The sequence below is a fragment of the Chrysochloris asiatica genome, unplaced genomic scaffold, assembly GCF_000296735.1.
Source record: "Chrysochloris asiatica unplaced genomic scaffold, ChrAsi1.0 scaffold00271, whole genome shotgun sequence".
NCBI lineage: Eukaryota > Metazoa > Chordata > Mammalia > Afrosoricida > Chrysochloridae > Chrysochloris > Chrysochloris asiatica.
In genome coordinates this window covers 2,057,476-2,082,561 of record NW_006408789.1, presented here as the reverse complement: position 1 = coordinate 2,082,561, position 25,086 = coordinate 2,057,476, and the positions used below count along the sequence as shown (strand labels likewise).

The following is a 25,086-nucleotide window of genomic DNA, read 5'->3' as shown; positions in this document are numbered from 1 at the left end:
GAGTCGTTAACTACAAGGTCGGTGGTTCAAACTCACTAGCCGTTCCTTGGAAACTCTACACAGAGTCGCTATGAGCAAGAATTGACTCAGTAGCACTTACCATCAACAACAACATACCACAAGAAACAGAGCCCTGGTGATATAGTGGGTTAAGTGTCCGGCTGCTAACCGAAAGGTCAGTGGTTCAAACCCACTAGCCACTCCTTGGGAGAAAGATGAGGCTGTCTGCTTTTGTAAAGACTTAGTCTTGGAGAACCCTAAGGAAGAGTTCTACTCTGTCCTATAGGATTGACTCCATGGCAAAAGGACACTACAGAGACAGAACCCAGGCAGCTCCATGGACGAGTCCTTGATTGCTAACAGAAAGCTTAGGTGGTTTGAACCCACCAGACACTTGAAGGGAGAAACATGAGGCAGTTGGTTTCTATAAAGATTTGCAACCTTCGTCCTACACAGTTACTAGGAAGCCAAATCAGCTAAGTGGCAGTGGCTTTGGTTTGGGGTTTATACTACAGAGAGAAATGTAATTTTTCTAGAAGAAGACACAGTCACCATTTTATTAAATTCCACGTTTATTTAGCAATCACGCTTCTACTTTTTCATACTTTTGAGTTAGAAGCCCTGTTAGGTACAATTAAGTGATAATTTCTAGACCAAAAGGCTAAGGTCGCTTGTTTTTAAAATGAAATCATGGTGAATTCCCCTCAAGAACTTTTAAACAGAACTTGACTTTTAGCACATCAAGCAATTTGCCTACAGGGGAGAATGTTCCTAAGAGAAGTATCCCTTCAAAGTTGAGCAAACTGCACCCAACAGTTTAGTAACCAAGGCAACAAATTTGAAAGCTAAGATTGGCTGCAACCAGGGGTTCTCAATCAGAAATACTTAATTCAGTCCCTTATCCTTTTGAAGATGGACTGAAAATCAAGCATTTTGTGGTGTTTCATATTAAGATCAAACAATTGAACATAAACAACCTCTAGACTGTGTCTCTCTGGTAGCACTGTGGTGGTTATGTGCCGTGGAGTCGGTTCTGACTCATTGCGACCCTGTACAGGGTTTCCGAGGCTGTAAATCTTTAAGGGAGCAGAAAGCCTCATCTTTCTCCTGCGGAACAGCTGGTAGTTTTGAACTGCTGACCTTGCGGTTCACAGCCTGATTCGTAACGTAACACTAAAACACCATAAGACACAATAGGACCACAAAACCAAAACCAAACCCAACTACCAAAACTATTCCAACCCATAGTGACCCTACACAGGATTTCCAAAACTATAAATCTTTACAGGAGTAGACAGTCGTATCCTTCTCCCATTGGGCAGATGGTGGGTTTGAACCACAGACCTTCCAGTTAGCACCCAATGCTTATCCCACACCATCACTAGGTCCTTATATAGAATCTTGTTGTTGTTGTTGTTACATGTTCTCAAGTTGTTTCTGACTCAGCAACTCTGTATGGGGTTTCTGAGGAGTAGCTGGTGGGTCTGAACTGCTGACCTTGTGGTTAGCAGTCCAGTGTTTATCCTATAGCACCATACCAGAACTCCATTATATGAGTACTTTGTTATTGTTGTTAAGTGCCTTCAAATTGGTTCTGAATCATAGAGACCATGTATAAGATTCCCAAAAGCAGGTGGTAGGCTTGAACCGCTGACTTGTGGTTAGCCGTACGGGGCTTATCCAATGACGCCAAACAAGGACTCCTTAGCACTATGTGGCTTAAAACCTTAGCACTTCACTTTTCTTTAAGGAGCTCTGGTAGCGTAGTGGTTACAAATAGGGCTGTGAACCGCAAGGTCAGCAGTTTGAAACTACCAGCTGCTCCGCGGGAGAAAGATGAGGCTTTTTGCTCCCGTAAAGATTTACAGCCTCGGAAACCCTGTTCAGGGTCGCTATGGGTCGGAACCCACTCGACGGCACTTAACAACATCAACTCTGGGAAATAAAGTATTTGAATTAGAGAAAAAGGGCACATACGTATTTTCCAGTTTGTCCTAATGTTTAACTACTTGCTTAAGGTAGGAGATTTCTTTTCCTACAAGCAAGAAAAATGTTTAATGTTTTTGAGCTCTAAGGGAGAACTGAGGGTAGAAAAGTAATAGTTTTACCAAAAATAACAATTTGTTAGTTTAAACTTTAGTGTAATATAAATTCTACAGTGTAAACCTATTGATTCAAACTCTCAGGACCCTGTGAAATAAAGCAGTAACGTAAGAGTGAGTGAGCCAGATTTCAAACGTACTTAGCGAGCTTTCTCTAAAAAGTTATAGATTGTCCCGTGGGTTGTGTAGCTACTCCTCCCACCACTCACCTGTCAGTTTTCCTGCTGCAGTGACTTGCATGTTGCTGTGATGTTGGAGGTTATGCACAGGTATTTCAAATACTGGAAGGTCACCCATGGTGGCCGGATTTCAGCAGTACTTCCAGACTAAGATAGATGAGGAAAGGGCACTGGACAAACAAATTCTGAAGATAACTGGCCATGGAAAACCCTATGAATAGCAGTAGGACGTTGTCTGATACAGTGCTAAGAGATGAGCCCTGCAGGTTGGAAGGCACTCACAATATAGCTGGGGAAGAGCTGTATCCTCAAAGTAGAGTTGACCTAATATGTGGATGAAGTAAAGATGTCAGGACCTTCACTTGCTGATGTAGCATGACATAAAATGAGAAGAAAAAGTTGTAAATGTCCAATTGTATTCAGAATGTGAAATGTAAAAAGTATGAATCTAGGAAAATTGGAATAATGAAAAATAAAATATGACACATAAAGATTGATTTCCTAGGTATTAGTAAACTAATTGGACTGGCATTGGCTCTTTTGAATGGGACAAACACGTGACTTCCTCTGCTTGGAACGACAAATTGAAGTGGAATGGCACCACAGTACTGGTCCAAAAAAGGAACATTTCAAGATCTGTCCCAAAATACAATGCTGTTAGTGATAAGACAACAAACAAATACCTATGAGGAATTCAGTTAAAATGTTTATCATTCAAATTTATGAACCAGCTGCTATTATCAATTAACACATTTATGGTATCTACCAACTTCTGTAGGGTAAGCACTGGACTGCTAATCCAAAAATCAGCAGTTTTAATCTACCAGCAACTCCTCAGAGACCCTAAATAGAATCAGTAAGGAGTCAGAACTGACTTGATGGCACTTAACAACAACAAAAAAAACCCCAAAAATTTCTGCTGTCTATAATTGATCAAGCATGCAGTCAGGTGCATCAATGACTACTGATGACCGGAATGCAAAAGCTGGAAACAGAGAAGAAGAATCCGTAGCTGGAAAACATGGCCTTGGTGGCAGAAACAATGTTGGAGATCACATAATGCAAGAAGGAATGTGGAACAGACCATCAATTGCTCATATGCAAGTTGAAGTTGAAGCTAAAGAAAATTAAAACTAAAACAAGTCCATGAGAGCTTAGGTCTAACCTTGTGTATATCCCTCCTGAATTTAGAGACCATCTAAAGAATAGATTTCACACACTGAACATGAATAAAAGAAGACCCGATGAGTAACGGGAAGACATCAAGGGCATCATACATGAAGAAACATGAAAGTCATTAAAAAAAAACAGAAAAGAAATAAAAGACCAAAATGGATGTTAGAAGATACTCCACATCTTGCTCTTTAATGTATAGTAACTAAAGAAAATGGAAGAAATGATGAAGTAGAAGAGTTGAACAGAAACTTCAAAGGCCAGCTTGAGAAGACAAAGTAAAGTACTGTAATGACATAATGCAAAGACCTAGAGTTTGAAAACCAAAAAGACAGAACATTCTCAGCATTTCTAAAGTGGAAAGAACTGAAGAAAAAATCCAAGTTTTGAGTTGCCATACTATGGGCACAATGGGAGTCCTGGTGTGGTGCTGGAGGATAAGTACTGGACCACAACGTCAGTATGAACTGCAGGGTTGGAGGTTCAAACTCACCAGCAGCTCCTAGGAAACCCTATACATAGTCGCTATCAGCTAGAACAGACTCAACATGGGTACAATATTAAACAACATTTTCAAAAGAAAACGGAAGGAACACACAGAGTTACTGTACCAAAAATAATTGGTCAACATTCAACCATTTCAGAAGGTAGCATATGATCAAGAATTGATGGTCCTGAAGGAAGAACTCCAGCTGCACTGAAGACATTGTTGAAACCAAGGCTGCTGGAATTGACATAATACCAATTGAGGTGTTTCAACCAATGGATGCAAAGTGCTCAGTCGTCTGCTGCAACAGTCCTTTTTAAACTGTGGGCAAATCTGCTATTATAGACCTCTTTAAAAATGCTAAAAACCAAAGATGTCACTTTGAGGACCAAGGTGTGCCTGATGCAAGCTATTGTGTTTTTGCCTCATATGCATGTAAAAGCTGGATAATGAGGAAGGAAAACCAAAGAATTGGTGCCTTTAAATCTGGGTGCTGATGAAGAATACTGAATATACCACGGGCTTCCAGAGGAAGAAACGAGTCTATGTTGAAAGGAGCACAGGCTGCTTAGAAACTAGGATGGAAAGATTCATCTCACATAATATGGACATGTTATCGAGAGAGAGCAGTCCAGAGAAGGACATCATGCTTGGTGAGTAAGGGGTCATCAAAAATCAGCAAGGCTCTCAATGAAATGGATCGACACCATGGATACATTGACGGCCTCATACATAGCAACAATTATGAGGACTGCTCAGGCCCAGGCAGTGTTTAGTTCTATTGGACATAGGGTTACTATGAGTCAGGACTGACTTGGCAGTACCTAACAACAACATCAGAGTCCTGGGGCCATGCTGTGGGTTAGGGCACTGGACTGCTAAGTCGATTTGAACCGCAAGGTTGGCAGTTGAAGCTCACCAGCGACTCCTTGGAAATCTTATTCAGGGTTGCTATGTTTTGGAACCGACTCGATGGCATTTAACAACAACAGCAATTACATAGTTGCTCTTCACAACTTGATTCTGAGTAAATAAAGCAATCTGCTCTAAAGTCTCTAAGGGGGACATTTGGTCATGCAGCTAATGCACTTAGCTTCCAACTGAAGAGTTGGCAGCTCAAGCCCATTCAGAGGTACCTCAGAAGAAAGAGCTGGTAGTTTACTTATGAAACATCTCCCATTGAAACCCTGTGGAGCACAGTTCTACTCTGACACACGTGGGAATCAACTCAACAGCAGCTTGTTTGTAGGAAACCAATGGATTCTTCTCTTGTAATTCTATGACTTCCAAGATTCTCATTGATCTGGATGGCTCCACTTACTTAGATATCATTAGGACCATTACTGACTACTTCTCCTTTGTGCAGCTTTTTGGTCTTCAACCTCTAAAGAAAACTGACACCGTAGACCACTGAGGTAGAGGCTCCATTGGATGGCAGAGCAGCTGAAACATAACTTTGTCCATGTTGAGGCTTAGAACACAAAGAGGTCAGACCCACAATGGGTTTAAATATGCCGGTATTGAAAAGCAATTCTAGGGCTCTAGATAGAGATATCCAGAAATATCAAGTGCAATATCCCAGAAAGTCTGTATCTTATAAAAACCATCCAGGATCAGAGCCACTTGATAGTCAATCCAAGCGGCCACCATGTTAATTAAATCTCAATCTGTGCAAAGTCATACTCCAAAAGGAGAGCGTTTGCTTTGTCAAAGGGATGCTCAGGTTCTATTTAAATGAAAGATTTACAATGAAAATATCATGCATTTATTATCGCTTCATTTTTCCAGAGGGCTCAAAAGATTGCGGTAAAACAGAAATGAAATATAATGGAATTTTCTCACAAAACTTTAGAGGCCTCCTTGTATACTACCTTTTAAGAACAAGTCCATGGCTTAATGAAAGTTAAGCTCAGATTTTACAAAAGTGTTCCTGAGACAAAAACAGATAATCCAGCAACAAAAATAATTTCTCCTTCCATTTCAAGAGAGCAATGCAAGCATAGGATAAATGGAGTTCTGGTGTGGTGCTATGACAGTTCAAACTCACTAGCCATTCTTTGGAAACCCTATGAGTTGGAAACAACTTGACAACATTTAATCACTACAACAATAAATGGATCATCCAGCAATACATCTCCTATCAAGGAAATAATAAAATAATGTAAGAGCCATTCCTGGCAGATACTCTGGAGTTTGTGGTGCTGAGGATTGTGTATCTCCTGGTGGTAAAGTCAAGTCAAGTCAAGATTATTTTGGTTTGATAAAGTAATCCTAAGTCATTGCTGAGATGTTTAGTGCTGCTGTTGTGTGCTGTTGAATCAGTTTCAATTCACAGGGACCCTGTATAGGGTTTCTGAGAGTGGCTGTTGGCTTTGAACTGCCAACCTTGTGCTTAGCAGTCCAGTCCTTATCCCACAATGCCACACCAGTTGAGAAGTTTGTTGTTGTTGTTAAGTGCCATCAAATCGGTACCGACTCATAGAGATCCTGTATAGGGTTTCCGAGGAGCAGCTGGTGAACTTGAACTGCTGACCTTGTGGTTCTAAGTGACCTTGCAGCCCAGCGCATTAATCCACAGTGGCACACCAGGACTCCATTGAGAAGTTTAGGAGGCAGTAAACGATCGTTAAGGAGCTCTGGTAGCAGAGCTTAGACTGCTAACCTCAGGGTCAGCAGTTCGAAACTACCAGCTGTTTCGTGGGAGAAAGATGAGGTTTTATGCACTCGTAAAGATTTACATCTTCGGAAATTCTTTGCAGGGTCGCTATGAGTCTGATCCAACTCCACGGCACATAACAACAACAATAGCAAACCATCACTGACTTAAGTTGAGAAGTTTAGGGGGTAGTAAACTTAAGTCAATGATGGTGCAGAAATATGGATAGAGATAGCAAGAATGGCAATACAGCCTGAAGAATGGAATCAATGTCTTTGAACTGTACAAGTAAAAATTGCTGAATGGATGTGTGTTTCCATTAACAACTATTGCTGCTGTTGTTAAGTGCATGAAGTCCGTTCCAACCTATAGAAATTCTGTATAGGGTTTTCAAGTCTGTAAATCCTTGCAGGAGCAGTAAGTCTCATCTTTGGTTAAAGTAGTCTGAAGTTTGAAAAAAGGAATACAAATTGAGGTGTCCTTTTAAGGGGAAATAGGGGCATTTGAGTAAACAGAGGGAGAAACAGGGAATCAAATAAAAGATAAATAAAATAACCACCCTGGGAAGGGGAGAAGGCTGGGGAGAGAGGATGGTGGCAGGTAGGGTGGAAAGACATCTGATTTAAACATATCATGTTGCAAAGTAGAAATTATGGGAGATGAGGGAGAAAGTATTGGTGAATAGCCTGTCTGCAAAGGTCCTTCCCAAGAGTCTCCAGAGGTTAACCTAGGATCCTGTGCTCTGATACACAGCTTCGTTCTGCATCTTCAAAGGACAGTATTATTGCTCTGCTAAAGCAATTAGTCCTGGTGTGGCACTGTGGGCTACTGCGTCAGACTGCAAAGTCGTTTGAACTGCAAGGTTGATGATTCAAGCTCACCAGCTGCTCCATGGAAAACCCTATACAGGGTCGCTACGGGTTGGAATCGACTTGACGGCACTTAACAACAAGAAGAACAAAGCAATTACTGAAAGGATCCCAGGTGGCACTGTAGGGTAAGCACTGGTTTGCTAACTGAAAAGTCAGCAGTCCCAGCCCAGCAGATGCTCTGAAGGAGAGAGATAAGGCTTTCTGCTCCCTTAAAGATTTACAGCCTCAGAAATCCTATACAGGGTTGCTATGAGTTGGACTCAACTTGATGGCAGAGAGTTTGAAAGCAATTCCTAAATTAGATAATAAGATCCCCTGCCAAATGTTTAATTGGTGAGTGCTGCAATTTGAAATAGTGATTTATGGGAATGAATCTGGCATGGATGGCTAGGAAAAAATGAAGGAAGGAGAGGTTGGAGCCAAAAAAACCAATTAGGAGGATATTATAGTAATTCGATCTTGGGGGGGAAATTAGGATGTAGATCAGGCTGGTGATATAGGAACAAAGAAGCAACATAGATTCCAAGATGCTGGTGAGGAAGGGCTGAAGACACACCGCAAAGAAGAAAGAGGCACAAAGATGACCCCAAACATGAACAAGAGGGAACGCAGGAGCCCCTAATGGAAATGGAGAGGGTCAGGAGACAGCGGTCAGAGTTAGTAGGTAAGAGGTGGGGGTGAGGAGCAGCAGAGAAAAATGACTGAGTCAGTTCTTATTGGTGAAAGTATGGCATTCAGCTGCTGTCCTGCAAAAAGATGAATGTGGACACTGGGGATCTAGGTATTGGGACCTAAATAAAGGAAGAGATATGGCAACCATGAGCTTAACTGGTAACAAGTGACGCTCTGAGTGAACTAAATTTTGAGTAAAAACATCAGAACTCGGTAGAAGCTTTGGGGTTCATCTACAATGATGGACAAAAAGAGAAGGGAAGCCTGGAATAGCCATCGAATTCTCGTCCAGTGCTTCTATTGTAGAATAGTCACAAAATCTAAAGCACAAATCTTACCCTTAGCCACCAAGTGTCATGTGATCTTTCATGGCAGGACCAACACTCTCCTGAGGAGTAAGACTTCAGCGATATTGAAATTGAATGGTAATTCACCAGATCACCTTTGGTTAGCACTGGTCTTTTCTAAATATATCAAGTTTTATGAACTTTGCCTCTTATTTTGAAGTTTAATGGAAAGTTCCTAAATCTATCCACACAGAACAGATTGACCAAACTATATAACTTGCTGTTACTGTTGGTTAGTGCTGTCCAGTCGGTTCTAACTCATAGTGAACTTGTATAGGGTTTCCATGGAAAAGATGATGGATTTGAACTGCCGATCATGTGGTTCACAGTACAGTGTTGATCCTACAGTACCACACAAGGAGCCCACAATATAACAAATTCATATAAATAAACAAAATTTACAACTTGTGAATAAATAACTTATTTCCCTTTTATTTGTTATTTCAAAATTGGGAAGAAAATCCAAACATGAATAAAAGATATAAATGTTGAAAGGGAAACTATTGAAGGACCAGAGGGAAACCTTCTTATTTATTTATAGGGTATTTGCTTACAGAACATTTTTCAAGTAAATGCAAAGAACTATAAAAGTTCTAAACCAACTTCAAAGTCAGAAGTTCAGTGAATCACCTGGTGGACAGAGGAGAGAATATACAAGAGTAAATCATTAACCCAAGTCTACACTAGACCAGCCAAGCATTCTTCTGTAAATCAATAGTGCCTTACTTCCTCTACCTTAAAAATGCAAGCATTTTTTATTTTTGAAATACTTTAATAGTAATTCAACAGTCCATTGAATTCTTTTGTATATTGAATAGTAATTCAATAGCATATCTTTTTAACACATAAAAAGTAAGTTAAGAAAAACTGATGTCCTCCACGTCAAATTCCCCTGAAGAAGCAGAGCCACAGGCCAGTGTTCCCCATAGGGTGACCCAGGGCATCCAGCAACACGCTCCCACTGTGCTCAAAACAAATGCAAAGGTTCTGGAGTCCCAACCTAGATTCTCTGAGCTGAAATCTAGAAGGTGAGGCAAAGGGGCCTGGGAGGAGGGACATTTTGGTCAAGGCTTGAAACATCGTAAAGGTTTAATAAAGTCTTTGGAGTCCTGGTTTGGCACTGTGGGTCAATGAGCTGGACTGCAAAGTTGTTTTGAACTGCAAAGTTGACGGTCCAAGCTCACCAGCCGCTCCTCAGAAACCTTTTACAAGGTTACTATGAATCGGAACTGACTCAACGGCACTGTTGGATGGCACAGTTAAGTTCTCGACTACTAAGTGAAAGGTTGATGGGTCTAATTCCTAGAGGCACACTGGAACACAAGCCTGGCAATCTGCTTCTGAAAGACCACAGCCTTGGAAATCTTACTCTGAGTTGTAATCACCATGACAGCAACTATCAACAACACAATGATAAAGGGTCAACAGCACTGCATGTCAACACCCATCTATGGGCTTCTAAGAAAATATGGGCTTCCAAGAATGAAAAATCAAAGGAGTAACTGAATTCCTTGGATTCCATCCAGAGCGTCCTCAGGACTGACTTGGAAATGAAGTCTCCTCAGAAGTTCTGCATTGTTGAGCCCAGAGCTGATGTCACCATCATGCTAGAGCACATCAACCCCATTCCCAGTGCTCTTGTTCTACTTTGTTGTTGTTGTTGTTGTTAGGTGCCATCGAGTCAGTACTGACTCATAGTGACCCTATGCACAGCAGAACGAAACATTGCCCGGTCCTGGGCCAACCTCACTACTGTTGCCACGCTTGAGTCCATCTTGTTCTACTAGGGAGCTTCAAAAAGTTCCTTTATTTTTTCATTCCATCTTCCCACAGATATTTGAAGCCTCCTCACAGAATGGTCACAAAAATTAATCTGCAAATCCTACCCTTAGCCACACCCTATGTCATATGATCTGTCAGTGAGGGATGGGGCGAGGACATGCCAAACATGCTGGGGTCATCTGAGAGCAGAGACTGATGTTTGATTACAGGCTGAGGATCAAGTACTGGGTAGGCTTGCCAAGTCTCTGTGAATCCTCAGCACCTCCCAGAATAGAATGTGTTCCTTAGAGATGCTTCCAATTCCCAGATTGAGGTATTTTGTCATCTTTCTATCCCTTCTTCCTACTCATTTTAAGTTCTAAATCACACACACTAAGTGTAACTCACTTGATGAAAGCCAAGTGATCCTTTCTGAGCTCATATGCTCTGGACATGGCCATGGACATTACTCTGTCCCCTTACAACAGAAAGGTGAGGAAGTCAGTCTCACTAAGGCTGAGGAGTAGTCCGAACAGCAGCTGACTCTGAAGAGATGTACAAACAAAACCCACCACAGCTCCAAAGAGCTTGAGTTTATGGAAAGAGTGAACTCAGAGATTTCCTAAGACTGCTGTTGGTAAGTGCTGTTGAGTCAATTCCAACCCATAGCGACCCTGTATAGTGTTTCCAAAGAGCAGCTGGTGAGCTGGAACTGCAGGAGTATCCAAAATCGCCTTTCATTCATTCAATATGCTCGGTTCATTGCTCACCTAAATGATGAGGATGCGTATTAGACTCACAGAACTTCATTCTTGGGTTTCTGGGCAGAAATAGTCTTGCGCTCTATAACGGTTCCGACCATTATAGACCTTCTGACAGAACATAAGCTTCTGAGAAACTTGAGCTTGGGGCTGGTGGCAGCATCTCCAAAAAAGTGATCCTCTATCCCTGAGGCCAAAGCTAAACAAAAAGAGAACCCAAAGATAAATGGTGGGGAGTCACACCCAGAAGGCTGAGATGATTGCTCCAGGGTTGCTTTGACAAGGACTCCGGCAGAGATGGGGAAGGGTAGTTTAGTTTGCCACTAAGAAGAATGAGGAAGTGGTTAAAGGGGAGTGTTTCCCATGAAACTGAGCTTGATAGTTGCTGGCTCTTTATTCCTCTTCCTGGGCCAGCAATCTCTAAAAGCCCTCCCAGATCTATGTCCAAACATTCGTGAGGTTGTCAGGCTTCAATGTATCTGCCAAAAACTATCAGACAATAAAGTTTCCAGTGCTATACAGTTATCCAAATGCTAATTAACTACATAAAACTAAAATATAAATCTGAAGTATCAAATTACATTTGAGGCATGTAGAATTATAGTGAATTTGAGAAAGGTTTAATTGTTGATAACGGGACAGTTAAGAAGCTCTGGTAGCATGAGCTGCCAACCTCAAGGTCAGCAGTTTGAAACTACCAGCTGCTCTGTGGGAGAAAGATGAGGCTTTCTGCTCCTGTAAAGATTTACAGCCTCGGAAACCCTGTACAGGGTCGCTGAGTCGGAACCAACTCCACGGCACTTAACAACAACAACAATGGGACAGTTGGGTGACATGATCAAACTTTCTGGGAGAAAAAATCAGATGAACTCCATTTAACTCTCAAGTTAAGACTCAACCATTTAATAACGCAATAGAACATGATGGAGAAATGCAAAATATAACAACTTTGGCCATCCAATTCTGTTCTTTTGTTCAACCTTCAGTTAAATGATATATTCATCAACTAGTTTCATCATGGGCAGAATAACAATAAATTCAGATTTAATAATCTAACTCTTTTAGAACCAAATTTCCATCCATGGATATACAAACAAATAAACAAAACAAAACCTGCCCCTGCCACTGAATTGATTCTAACTTAGAGTGACCCTGTTAGGGGTTCCAGACCTGAAATTTGTACAGGAACAGAAAGCCTTATTGTTTTCTTCAACAGAGTGGCTGGTGTATTTGAACCTCAGACCTTGTTGTAGCAGCTCAATGTGTAAACCACAACTCCACCAGGGCTGGCAGATTCTCTAAAATATCTTTTGAAGGTTAACACATTTCAGAACACAGAGTCAAGAGAAAGACTCTCTCTAAAATGAGATATAAGAAAGCAGATACGTACCACCGGTTCTAAAATGCATAACTTTTCAGTATTGGATACATAGACTTTTTTATTCCTGATGCTGCTGTTGTTTTGAAGTTGCCGAGGGCAAAATTAATCTCTGAAATGTCTTGTTTTGCTATTGTTTTTAGTTGACATGTGTTGGCTCCGACTCACGGTGATCTTAAGTATGCTATTATTGTTAAGGGCCATTGAGTTGGTTCCAACTCATAGTGACCCTGTATTAGGTTTCTGAGGAGTGCCGGTATGTTAAAACTGCCCACCTTGCAGTTCGCAGTCCAGTGCTGATCCTACAGCGCCATGCCAGTAGCTCAGTCTTGTGCCATTTTCAGGATTGATGGTAAGATGACATTTTTTTGTGAGCCATCAAGTCAGTTCCAACTCAGTGATCCTGCCTAGGGTTTCTGAGAGCAGCTGGTGTTAGCAGTTCAGTGCTTATATTACAGTGCCACGGCAGAGTTCAGTGTAATTTTAAATAAGGTCAGCAGTTCAAACACATCAGCTGCTCCTTGGAAACCTTATACAGGGTCGCTATGAGTCAGAACTGACTCAACAGCACTTAACAACAACTATAAGTACTTTTCAATTTCGAATTTGGTGTGGGGCTGTAGGGTAAGAACTCGGCCGCTAGGTTCGTTTGAACCACAAGGTTCAGACCCTATACAGGGTCGCTATAGGTCAAAACCAATTCGATGGCACTCAACAAAAATAACAATAAGGAATCCCATTTCCATGGTAATTTTACAGCAATATTCTTCACATCTTGACTCTAAATAAAATAAAACAAAAATAAGCCCCAGATACCGAGATAAAGGAAAATTCAACTTATAATCACTCACTTTAGACAATTCTGGCAATATTCTATTAGCTGAAAAATGTCTTCTAGGGCTACTAAAATAATACAAAGCATTGCTTATACAAGGGTAAGTCAAAAAGTATTGCTGTTAGGGTTCTAGTTCCTGCGTGCCCTAGTTTATCCCAAACAAAACGTGTTTAGACACACTTCTGTGATCAGTGGGTGGCTACAGACAGCTTCTATCAATAATACATTTATTTTAGTCTCATTACAAAGCGCAACAAATCCCATTGCCATCAAGCTGATTCTGACTCATAGTGATAGTATGTAGGGTCACTTTACAGGATGGTTTCCAACTGCTGACATTGTGGTTAGTAGTCCAGTGCTTATCCTACAGCACCAGTAGGGTTCCATTTAATCTCACTGGGTTGCCTTTAAAATGAAAAAGGTCCAATCAAAACAATGGCTTTCACAGGAATCTATTAGATAGTTAAATTCAAGGCAGAAAGGCATTGTTAGAAGATTATAGCAGCTGTTTGGGAAGACTTCAAAGGGGTAATCTAGATAGCTTTCCTCAGAGAGCAGAAGATGATCACAGGGGTTATTGGGAAGAAATTGTAAAAGAAAATTAAAAACTGTATTGATAAGAAAAAGATCAGGAAAGTTGCACCCAGGAATTTTTCCCATCATGGTAATGTTCCTTCAGGGTTAGCAAGGGCTGTCCTATATGAATTTCACTGGAAAGCCTTACCCTGTCCACCTTACAGCCCTAACTTTGCCCCTTCATACTTCTTTTTGTTCTCCAAACTTAAAGAATATTTAAAAGGAACACAATATGAGTTTCCGGAAGATGCCAAAACTGCAGTTTTAACGCGGTGTAGATCAGAGAACGCAAAATTATTTGGGGAAAGGGTTAGAGAGCTGGAAACATCACCTTCAGAACAGGATAGACCCAGATGGAGAATGTATTGCGCCCAAACAGTGTGAGGCCATGTCTGACCGTCTCAAGGGAGCAGGAGGATCCAACTTCACATCAGCCCAAGGCTGATGTATGAGACAGACATGCCTCCACACTCCGACCTTCTTTATCCTATTCAGACGCCAACTGCCCCTCCCAGGCACTCTATTTCTCTGCTGGGTTTGGTAATCTATTGCAATAATCACACAGAACTCAGAGACTATACTCACAATTTTGGGGTTTATTAGAGCAATTAACAGGGTGCAATGCGAGATCAGAAAAACAGCAATTTTCTGGTCAGGATCACCTCATTTCAACTGTACCACAGACACACCTTTCTCTGGTCCTTGGCATCTTAGCCATGTGACCCCTTGGCTTCTGCCAGCTTGAACAAGCTCTTTTAGCACTGCAGATAAATGTCCAAAGGGTCTATTCTGCAAGTCAACTTTCCGCCTGAAGGCAGTCAGCTCTCCTCTGTCTGTGGGCTGGGAAACCTTCTACTCTGTCTCTCTCTGTTGCTGTCATTTTCCACACAGGGATCTCATGCTCCATTTCTGGCTCTTCTTCCTTGATGAGCCTGGAGTCGTCATTCTCTGTTTCTGAGATGGACCCTTTTAAACCTAGCAGGATGACAAAACTAACCAATCCCCATATTAGAGTCCTGGCCTCCTGATGTGGTGCTGTAAGGTCAGCACTGGACTGCGAACCACAAGGTTGGCAGTTGAAACCCACCAGCTGCTCCTCAGAAACCCTATACAGGGTTGCTATGAGTCAGAACCAACTTAACAGCACTTAACAACAACACCCTATTTGCACGGTCCCCATGTGGCACTGTAGGATAAGCACTGACTACTAACTGTAAGGCTGATGACTCAAATCTACCAATTGCTCCTTGGAAACCCTGTACGGGGTTGCTATGAGTCAAAACTGACTTGATGGCACTTACCAACAACATCAATGATCATCTGGTGGGAGTTACCATGACTGAATGGAAGAATCATATTAGGCAATTTCACTATAGAACATTTTGAGAAATAATAGCTTCACATTTTGATATGTTTCCTTATAAAGGTTTCTATACTTTTGTACCAATACTTTTTGGCTTACCCTTGTAGTCATTGAGACTCATCATTCACCTGAAATCAATTCCAATTTCTGTCATACTGATAGCCACTCATTAGTGTTTTAAGACGGTTCTGACTCATAGTGACCCGAGGTACAAAAGACGGGAACACTACCCTGTCCTGGACCATCCTGACAATTGTAAACATTAGGGAAGCAGACTGCCTCATCTTTCTCCTGCAGAGCAGCTGGTGGGTTTGAACTGCCAACCTTTTGGTTAGCAGCCCAATGTTTAATCCACTATACCACCAAGATGATCGAAATGACTTATGCAGGTTTTGTATCATGTTGTTGTTGTTAAGTGCCGTAGAGTTGATTTTGACTCATAGATACCTGTATAGGGTTTCCCAAGAGCTGCTGGTGAGTTTGAATCACCAACCCTGTGGTTCAAACTGATCTGTCAGTCCGACGCTTATCCTACAGTGCCACACCAGGCTATATACAAGCAAAAGTTGATGAGTGAAAAAGAAGACAGAAGATTAATGTGTTCAAATTATACTGTTAGTGAAGTATATTGATTATACCACAGTTTTCCAGAAAAACAAACAACCAGATGTTTCTTAGAAGCAACAATGGCAAGACTTCAACTCACTTTTTTGGATACGTCATCAAAATAGACCAATTGGTAGGAAAAGACAACATGCTTGAAAAAGTAGAGGACCCCAAAATGAGGAAAATCTTCTATGAGAAAGTGCAGCATAACAGCTACTCAAACACACCAGGAATCATGAAAACGCCACAGGACCAAGCACCACTTCAGTTTCTTGTAACTAACGCTGTTATGAGTTGGAGACAATTTGAAAGCAGCTGGTGTGGTACAGTAGGATAAGCACTGGACTGCTGACCACAAGGTTGGTGGGTCAAACCTACTAGTCACTCCTTGGAAATCCTAGACAGGGTCACTATGTGACTTGACAGAACTTAACAACAACAATAGGCAAATAGAATTGGCTTTATTGATACTCTTCTTTATGAATGAAGTTTTCTATTCCTTTGCTTTCTAAATCAGTATTATTATTATTCCTATTACAACATAAATGCAACATTGTCTATATTCGATTTCCAGTGTAGGCTATATATTTTTTAAATGACAGATGGCATTTGGATATTTAAGAGCTTTTCAAAATGTGACTTAACTTTTCAGAAAAGTTTGACAATCATCTTCATAGTTTTTGCAGAAGACATTTTCATTTCCCCATTTTGCCTCTTTTAAAAATCAATGGCTATTTTTATTTTATACTTTTTGGAACAAGTAGGCTTTTGATTTATAACAGCTGTATTCCAATGTTACACACATATTTTATTTTTCATTTTTATGTTTAAATTCCTGTTTTTAATTTTTTTGTAAATAATCAAGTAACAAGATATAATTTTGGCCTGAGGATTCTAGGATCATGTGGGTCTTTTAAATTAACATAATTAAGTTATACAGTGGCTTTGCTAGACATCTCATTACCATAAATTTGTTTAGTTCTGGGTTCAATAACGGGAATGGTTAAACATGGGTATATTTTCCTTCCCTTGATTTCTGTCTCTATTTTGTTCCTGAATTGAGAGATTGCTGTCATCAATTCTCTATATACTGGAGTTATATTTGAACTTAAGTCTTGCTACTTCAACTGCTCTTTAAATGTGTCTAAGTATAAAGATGTCATGATAAGTATGAACGTATATACATACAGTCAGGTTTAGCAGTGCTTGGAAACAAATACTATGAAGACTTCAGGAGAAAAATAAAGGTTTATAGGAAAATATAAGTTCACAGTAACCAAGAGTTACTTCTCAGAAACATGGCCCTAAGCTATTTTGCTTAGTATCTTTTACCAAAGTAGTTATTTAAAAGAAAATAACAGAAAGATTAAAATAATAATAATAATAATCTCTAGCCAAATTACTTTTCTATTGCAATACCGGCATATCATGATTTGCTGTGTGTGAGAATGCTAAAATATGTACATGCTCAATAAAACTGTGGATACCAAAGATGGTTAGAAGGCGTTGTTTGCCGGTTAGATTAACACTGAAGATCCAAATTTGGCTATTCATCCTCATGCCTCTATATAGCCAGGTCTTTACTACCTAAATGAGTAAGTATCCTCTATCAAGTTTGGATCACCACATTATTGGCTTCTTATTTTAAATATTACTTATTTAAATATTGCTATCTGCAAATACATGCAATATTTTCTAAGGCCAAACATATGATTACTTGATCCATGGAATAAAAGTGGAAAACTCCACATTAATTTAGTTTACCGTGCTATATAGAAACGTATATTTTGGGTCATGGAGAAGGTCACTTCTTAGTCTTGTCTCCATAATAATTAGAGATTTTCTTTCTGAATGACAAGAACAACAGTGAAGCTTCACAGAAGTAAGAGTTCGAAGACACTCAACTGAAAAATCAAAGAGTTTCTGTCTACAGTTCCGCAGAGAGCTGAGAAGCAAATTTAAATTTCTATTGCAGTTGCTTTGCTCTTAAAATACAAACAAGAACAGACAGGGTTGGATACATAACTTTCATTCAAAAAAGAAAACTACTATTACCTATTCAGTCCATTGTTGTTGTTAAATGCAGCCAAGTCAGTTCCAACTTATAGTGACCCTGTCTGGGATTTCTGAGGCTTTTTGAAACTTTGTGGAAGCAGAAAGCCTCCTCTTTGTCCTGAGGAGCAGTTGGCGGACTCGTAAAGCACACCTTGTAGTTCACAGTCCAGTTCTCATCTTATGGAGCCAACATGCTTGCATTTAGTCCACAGAAATTTCAAAAGAAAAGATTTCTTGAGGTGATTTTTTTTTTTTTTAATGTTTATTGAAAATTCTAACAATGTAAAAGTTTCATGGAGCAGTGATATTTTGAGTGTTTGAAATTTCTGATACTGTGAGTATATAATGCTAAATATATGGTGAAAAGAATGAGTTAAAATACTTAAATTATGTCATGCTAAGGGTTTTAATATTTGTGTCCATTTCAAAGAGAAGTGACCCAAATAGACTGCAGAAATCATCAGACATTATCATTAATATTGTATGCAAAAATTTGCTAAATATCATTCAAAAATGGCAGCAGTGCATTGAGAAGAAACTGTCAGAGAAGTACATTGAGAAGAATCTTCAGGCCAGATTCAGAGAGAGTTCTGGATCAAGGGATACTGCTGACATAAGAAAGATCTTGGATGAAAGCAGAGAATACCAGAAGGATGTTTACCTGTGCTTTATTGTGCGGATCATTACAAGCCATTGATAACATTGTGGAGAATCATATCAGAATCCTTAATTGTGCTCCTGAGAAACTTGTACATAGACCAAGAGCCAATCGTTTGAACAGAACAAGGGGACACCGAAGAGCTCAAAATCAGGATAGGTGTGCTCCAAGGTTGTATTCTTTCATCATATTTGTTCAATCAATATACTAAGGAAATAATCCAAGAAACTGGACACGAGGAGAAGAACACGGCATCAGGTTTGGAGGAAGACTCATTAATAACCTGTGATATGCAGATGATATGACCTTGCTTGCTGAAAGTGAAGGGGACTTAAATATTTATTGATGAAGATCAAAGACCACAGCTTTCAGGATGGGTTGTACTTGATGTAAAGAATAAAAAATACTCACAACTGTATCAATAAGTAACATCCATGTAAGTGGAGAAAAGATTGAAGTTGTCAAATACTTCATTTTGCTCAGGTCAACCATCAACACTCATGGAAGCAGCAGTCAAGAAATAAAACAATATTGCATTAGGCTGCACAAGATCTCTTTAAAGCGTTCAAGAACAAAGAAGTCAGTTTGAGGACTAAGGTGCACTTGACCCAAACCATGGTATTTTCAATAGCCTCATATGCATGTGAAAGTTGGACAATGAATAAGGAAGACCGTAGAAGAATTGATCCATTTGAGTTATGGTTTTGGAGGAGAATATTAAAAGTATCATGGACTGCCAGAAAAACAAACAAATCTATGTTAGAAGAACATCCAGAGTGCTCATTAAAAGACAGGATGGCCAGACTTCATCTCTCATACTTTGAACATATTGTCAGAAGGAGCCAGTCCCTGGAGACAGACATCATGCTTGGTAAAGTGGAGGGTCAGTAAAAAAAAAGACCTCCAATGAGATGAATTGGCACAGTGGCAGCAGCAGTGAGCTTAAGAGCAGCAACGTCTGTGAGGTTGGCACTGGACCAGGCAGTGTGTGTATAAGGTCACTATGAGTAGATACCGTCTCAAGGGCACTAACAACAACAAGGATTTTCATTTCTAGAAGAATTTTTTTTTTTTTTTATGATTTCCAAGAGCATGTGTGAATACGGAAAAATGAACAAACCTTGATGTTATCCAGTGAAGTCAATTAGATAACAAACGACTGCTTTGCACAATTTCTCCCATGACATCTTAGTCACTTCATGAGTCTTAAAATGAAAGCGGAAGCTCCGTGTCTTACCTGGCACTCTCTTGGCCCAGTTGATCATGTGTACCAGCTCTCTGTCTGCCAGGTTAGTCAGCAAGCCCATCATAGAAGCCTCACTAAAGGGTCTGGTTGGGTCATACTCAGAATAGATCATTGGAGGCTCAGCCTCCAACAAGGCACTGACCATCTGTTCAGCTGTCAGGGACAAGGCTGGGCTATTCTTCTTGGTGTGCTTAATCAAGAGAGGACTTGGCCAAAGACTAGCTGCCCTCATGGCTCCCGAGGGCGCTGCTTCGTTCCTGCCTTCTCCATCGTCTCTCGGGCGTTTGTGCTTCAACATTCGCCCTCCTCTTCGGTCTTTTCGAATCCCTGAGCACACAAGGGGGGGGGGGGGAGAAAAGTTTATTTTTTTTCTCATATAAGTTTTCATTAAAACAGCTGTAATGTTAACTGTTCTGAATTTATGTAAAACTATCATTTTAATCTTTAATGCTAACAATCCTAGATTTTTTTTTTTTTAATGGCTTGCGGCACAAGTGGACTGCAAAGTGTTTAACAACCATCTCTCGAACAGAAAAAAAGTCATTGTTTGCCAATTTCCATAGTGTGAAAACTCTCAGCATAGCTTTGCTTTCAAGCTATTTACCTGAACTCTACAGTTTACCAAGCACCTGAGAATTTAACAGTAAGCTTTTGTCAGCCAGTACAAGTCTGTTTGGGCACAGTACTGCTTAGGTTGTGTATGTGTGTGTGTTTGTAAAAGGTGTTTTGTAAAGAACAGAAATCACAATAATTAGTTCTTGAAATATGACTTAGCATCAAAGATTGTTTCTGTTATGAATAATCTAATAGTAAAATGTAAAAAGATAGCCCCTTTAAAATATTCAGTCGACCTCTTTATCAGCCATGTAGGTTAAGTACTGAGTTTGAACCCACCAGTTGCTTTGGGAAGGAAAGCTGAGGCAGTCTGTTTCTATAACAATTTGTTGTTGTTAAGTGCCATTGAAGCGTTTCTGACTCATAGAAACCCTGTATAGGGTTTCCAAGGAGCAGCTGGTGAGTTTGAACCACTGACCTTGTGGTTCAAACTGACCTTGCCTTCCAGTGTTTTATCCTATAGTGCCACACCTGGAAACCCTGTGAGGCAGTTATACTTGCCCTATAGGGTCACAAAGAATTGGGGCTGACTCCATGGCTGTGGGTGTAGTTTGGGCGAGATTCTTAATGAAACACACTAAAGAAAAATGGCTTCCCCAAAATGTCCTCTTACTGTCTCTAGACGCCACCAGTTGTACCTCATCACCTTAGGAACTGACTCAAGTTCCTCAAGAAATTCAGTTCATTTAAAACTTCATTTGTTTTAAGTAAACACATGGATTTCTCTTTACCTAATGTAAAAGTTTAGAAATTGTAGCTGAAAATAATTTTCCCCCAAAGCTTTACCTAGATGATGTTCTCATAAGTTATGGGAGAAAAATCCAATACCTTTTCTAGTTACTCTTTTAGGCTTCAGGGGAGTAGCTTAACCTGCAGAAAGCCATATTATGGTGCTCAAAAATGTCAGTAAAAACAAAGTTTTAATCGACAAAAATTAAACCAATATTTGAAAAGAAATTAATCTCTCTAAAATCTCTCACACAGTTTGGTAAAAGTTATTCCAACAATTTCTAGTACTAACACATGAGAAGCCAACACTTCCCCCTCCCCCTCCCAACTTTGTGATTTGTTAGGGTAGTAACAGGATACAGGATTCAGGATACGCTTCTTCCTCCGTAAGGATAAGCTAATCTCAGCCATGCCTATGAACAGCCCTCTCTCTGACTTTCGGCCTATTGGCCCCTCAGCCTGACAGCTGCCCTGCTTGGTTAAGAGTGACAAAGTATTTTAGCTCTGTCCTGGAGGCACCGCTCTACTCCAGCCAGCACATGTCCTGTCTGAATGCACTCAGCTCTCTGGCTCACAGGATTAGGAAGGAAGCCAGTTTCCTGCTGGTCTCCTGGTTCTGCGGCCGCCTCTGCTGCGGCCCTTTTTCAGCTGGTGCTTCTTGCAACATCATCATTGTTGCTTCTCATCATCTCCAGTGCTACAAGTTTCTCTGTTTCTTTTTCCTGGGTCCAGAAAGCTCCCAGCGCAGGGATCCCTGTTCCGCAAGATAAAGATGAGGCTTTCTGCTACCGTAAAGATTTCCTGCCTCTGAAACCCTGCACAGGGTCGCTATGAGTTGAAACAGACTCCACCGCACATAACCAACCACCCACCCACCACAAGTCTTCAAGCTTGAAGACTAAGGTGCGACTGACCCAAGCCAATGTTTTTTCAATAACCTCATATGCATGCGAAAGCTGAACAGTGAATAAGGAAAACCGTAGAAGAATTGATGCATTTGAGTTATGGTGTTGGAGGAGAATATTGAAAGTGCCATGGGCTGCCAAAAGAACCAGCAGATCTGTGTTGGAAGAAGTACAGCCAGAGTGCTCCTTGGAAGCTAGGATGGCCAGACTTCGTCTCTCATACTTCAGACATATTGTCAGGAGGGACCAGTAGCTGAAGAAGGATATCATGTTTGGTAAGACAGAAAGAGAGAAAGAGAAAGAAAGAAAGAGAAAGAGAGAAAGATCCCCAGCAAGATGGATTGGCAAAGTGGCAGCATCAATGGGTTCAAGCGTGGCAACAATAGTGAGGTTGGCCCAGTTCAGGCAGTGTTTCATTCTGCTGTGCATAAGGTCAAAGTTTGGCCATCTTGGCCTCCAAGGAGCACTCTGGCTGCACTTCTTCCAACACAGATCTGTTGGTTCTTTTGGCAGCCCATGGCACTTTCAATATTCTCCTCCAACACCATAACTCTTTGCTCTTCAACACTCTCAAAAGCTCTTGTGCAGCAGATTTGCCTAATGCAAGACCTGGGTACTGGTATAGTAATCCAAAGTTATTCAATGTTGTTAAATTAATGAATGAATGAATTGCCAAAAGCACAAAAAGAATGGAGGTGATGTGATAGGGAGACAACAAAGAAAAATGAAAAGAGTGGTTACATTTGTGCCAAATCATGAATTTTCCTTTATTGGAGAAATTTATCCACAGTTGATTCAGACAGGGTCCTTGTATTACTTCTTAAAGCAGTGAGTTGAACTATCCTATTCCTTTGAGTTTCCAAATTTATTATTCATGTGGTTGTTGTTGTGATTGCTAAGTGTCATTGAGTCTATTCTAATTCATGGTGACCCTATATAGGGTTTCCAAAGAGTAGCGGGTGAATTTGAACCACCAATCTTGTTGTTCAAATCGATCTTGCAGTCCAGTGTTTATTCCAGGGTGCTACACCAGGACTCCATTCATGTAGAAGACAACAAGAAAAAAAATAGCCATAGGTTTGGAATGTAAAACAAAAAAAATCAACTGGAAAAATGGACGAGAGAGTTGAATATTTATAAAGTCATCAAACAGTCAAATAGTATGAGGCAGACTCAATTAGCGCTGAAATTATTTTATCTCCAAAGGTACTGTATTTTTAGAACATCAAAGTCCCTACAACATGTACAAACTGAACCAAAATACTGAACTGTACATATTATGTGGTCAACTGCATGTGAGAGTATCTGAAGTCACACCTCAGTGGGAAAGGCATTCTTTGCTCTAAGTGGTAACTCCACTAATTACCAGTGACATTATTGCACAAAGAGTCTACAGCAGTTCAAAATCAGCTAACTAAAATTGAATGGAGTAAGATGAAAACTGCCCCAACTTCTTTTTCTATTTTGACATAGCATACGTGAGAACTGAAGATCAGAACCTATGGTTTACAGGTTAGGGAGCTAAGGAACATGCATTCTCAATTATATAGAGTGGTTGGGTTTTAGGACGAGCAAAGATAATTGAAATCCAAAAATAAAATTTAAAAATCATTTTTTGCACCCTACCAAGGCATTTCCCAGTATTATTTGCAGAGCAGAAGCAGATTTGATTTGAGTTTTACTTAACCTTAGTCCCTTTTAACTAACTTACTTAAATGATTGGTGGAAAAAAAAAAAAAAAAAAAGCCAAATCACTTGCTCACAAAGGAGAGTGGGGGAAAACAACTAGTCTAGATCATTCAAATACTAAATAGGTAGATTCTTGACAATCAAGAAGCATTTATGTAACAAATGGCACTTGGGTTTGTAACACCAAAAAAGTACGAGGCATTATTTCAGTACACAAAAATATCACTCTGCAAATGGATGAGCAAAATATCCAACAACAGTCTTCTTTGTGTAATGGTTATGCTGATGTGTGCACACATTATTAACTCTCAAATTCTGTTACTGATTAGACAGAACAGCATCAAAGTGAATTTCTTTATGCATCCTTTATATAATTTTAATCTAATAATAATACAAGAATTTTCCCATCCAAAGATCACATTGACTGAGATCTCAACTCACCAGTTCCATAGTAGAGACTGAGAAACCCAGAGTCATCCAGCAAGTCCATCGTTAGTGGGAAACGCCAACAATCTGAATTTTATCCCCTTGGTTAAGGCATCTCATATATACTCTTCACATTGCTGTAGGGATTTATAAAGGTCAAGTATGGAAGCTCTTTTAACAGCACTCAATGGGAATCTGAGTGAATCTAATCCACTCTTGTTGTTGTTAGGTACCATCCAGTCAGTACCGAACCATAGCAGCCTTATGCACAGCAGAAAGAAACATTGTCCGATCTTGAGCCAACCTCACTGCTGTTGCCACACTTGAGTCCATCAATGCTGTCACTTGGCCAATCCATCTCATTGGGGGTCTTCCTCTTTTTCTCTGACCCTCCACCTTATCAAACATGATATCCTTCTCCAGTGACTGGTCCCTCCTGACAATATTTTTGAAGTGTGAAAGATAAAGTATGGCCGTCTTGGCCTCCAAGAAGCACTCTGACTGCACTTCTTCCAACACAAATCAATTTGTTGTTTTGGCAGCCCATGGCACTTTCAATATTCTCCTCCAACACCATAACTCAAAAGCATCAATTTTTCTATGATCTTCCTTATTCACTGTGCAATTTTAACATGGATATGAGGTTATTGAAAATACCATGGCTTGGGTCAGGCACACCTTAGTCCTCAAACTGACATATTTGTTCTTCAATACTTCAAATAGGTCTTGTGCAGCAGATTTGCCTAATGCAATATGTCGTTTGATTTCTTGACTGTTGCTTCCATGAGTGTTAATAGTTGATCCAAGAAGAATGAAGTCCTTGACAACTTCAATCTTCTCTCCATTGATAAGAATGTTACGTATTGGTCCAGTGGTGAGGATTTTTGTTTTCGTTACATTGAGATGTAATCCATACCGAAGGCTGTACTCTTTGATCTTCATCAGTAAATGCTTTAAGTCCTCTTCACTTTCGGTAAGCAAAGTTATGTCATCTG

At 40.3% G+C, this 25,086-nt stretch overlaps 1 protein-coding gene across 1 annotated transcript in view; it reads right to left on the bottom strand.

Moving 5' to 3' along the window:
* The window catches only part of ESR1 (estrogen receptor 1), a 427,711-nt gene that overhangs the window by 206,170 nt on the left and 196,455 nt on the right, over nt 1-25,086 (bottom strand). The window contains exon 4 of the mRNA XM_006874352.1: nt 19,719-20,054. Coding sequence (XP_006874414.1) covers nt 19,719-20,054 — 336 coding nt within the window. The remainder of the gene's footprint in view (nt 1-19,718; nt 20,055-25,086) is intronic.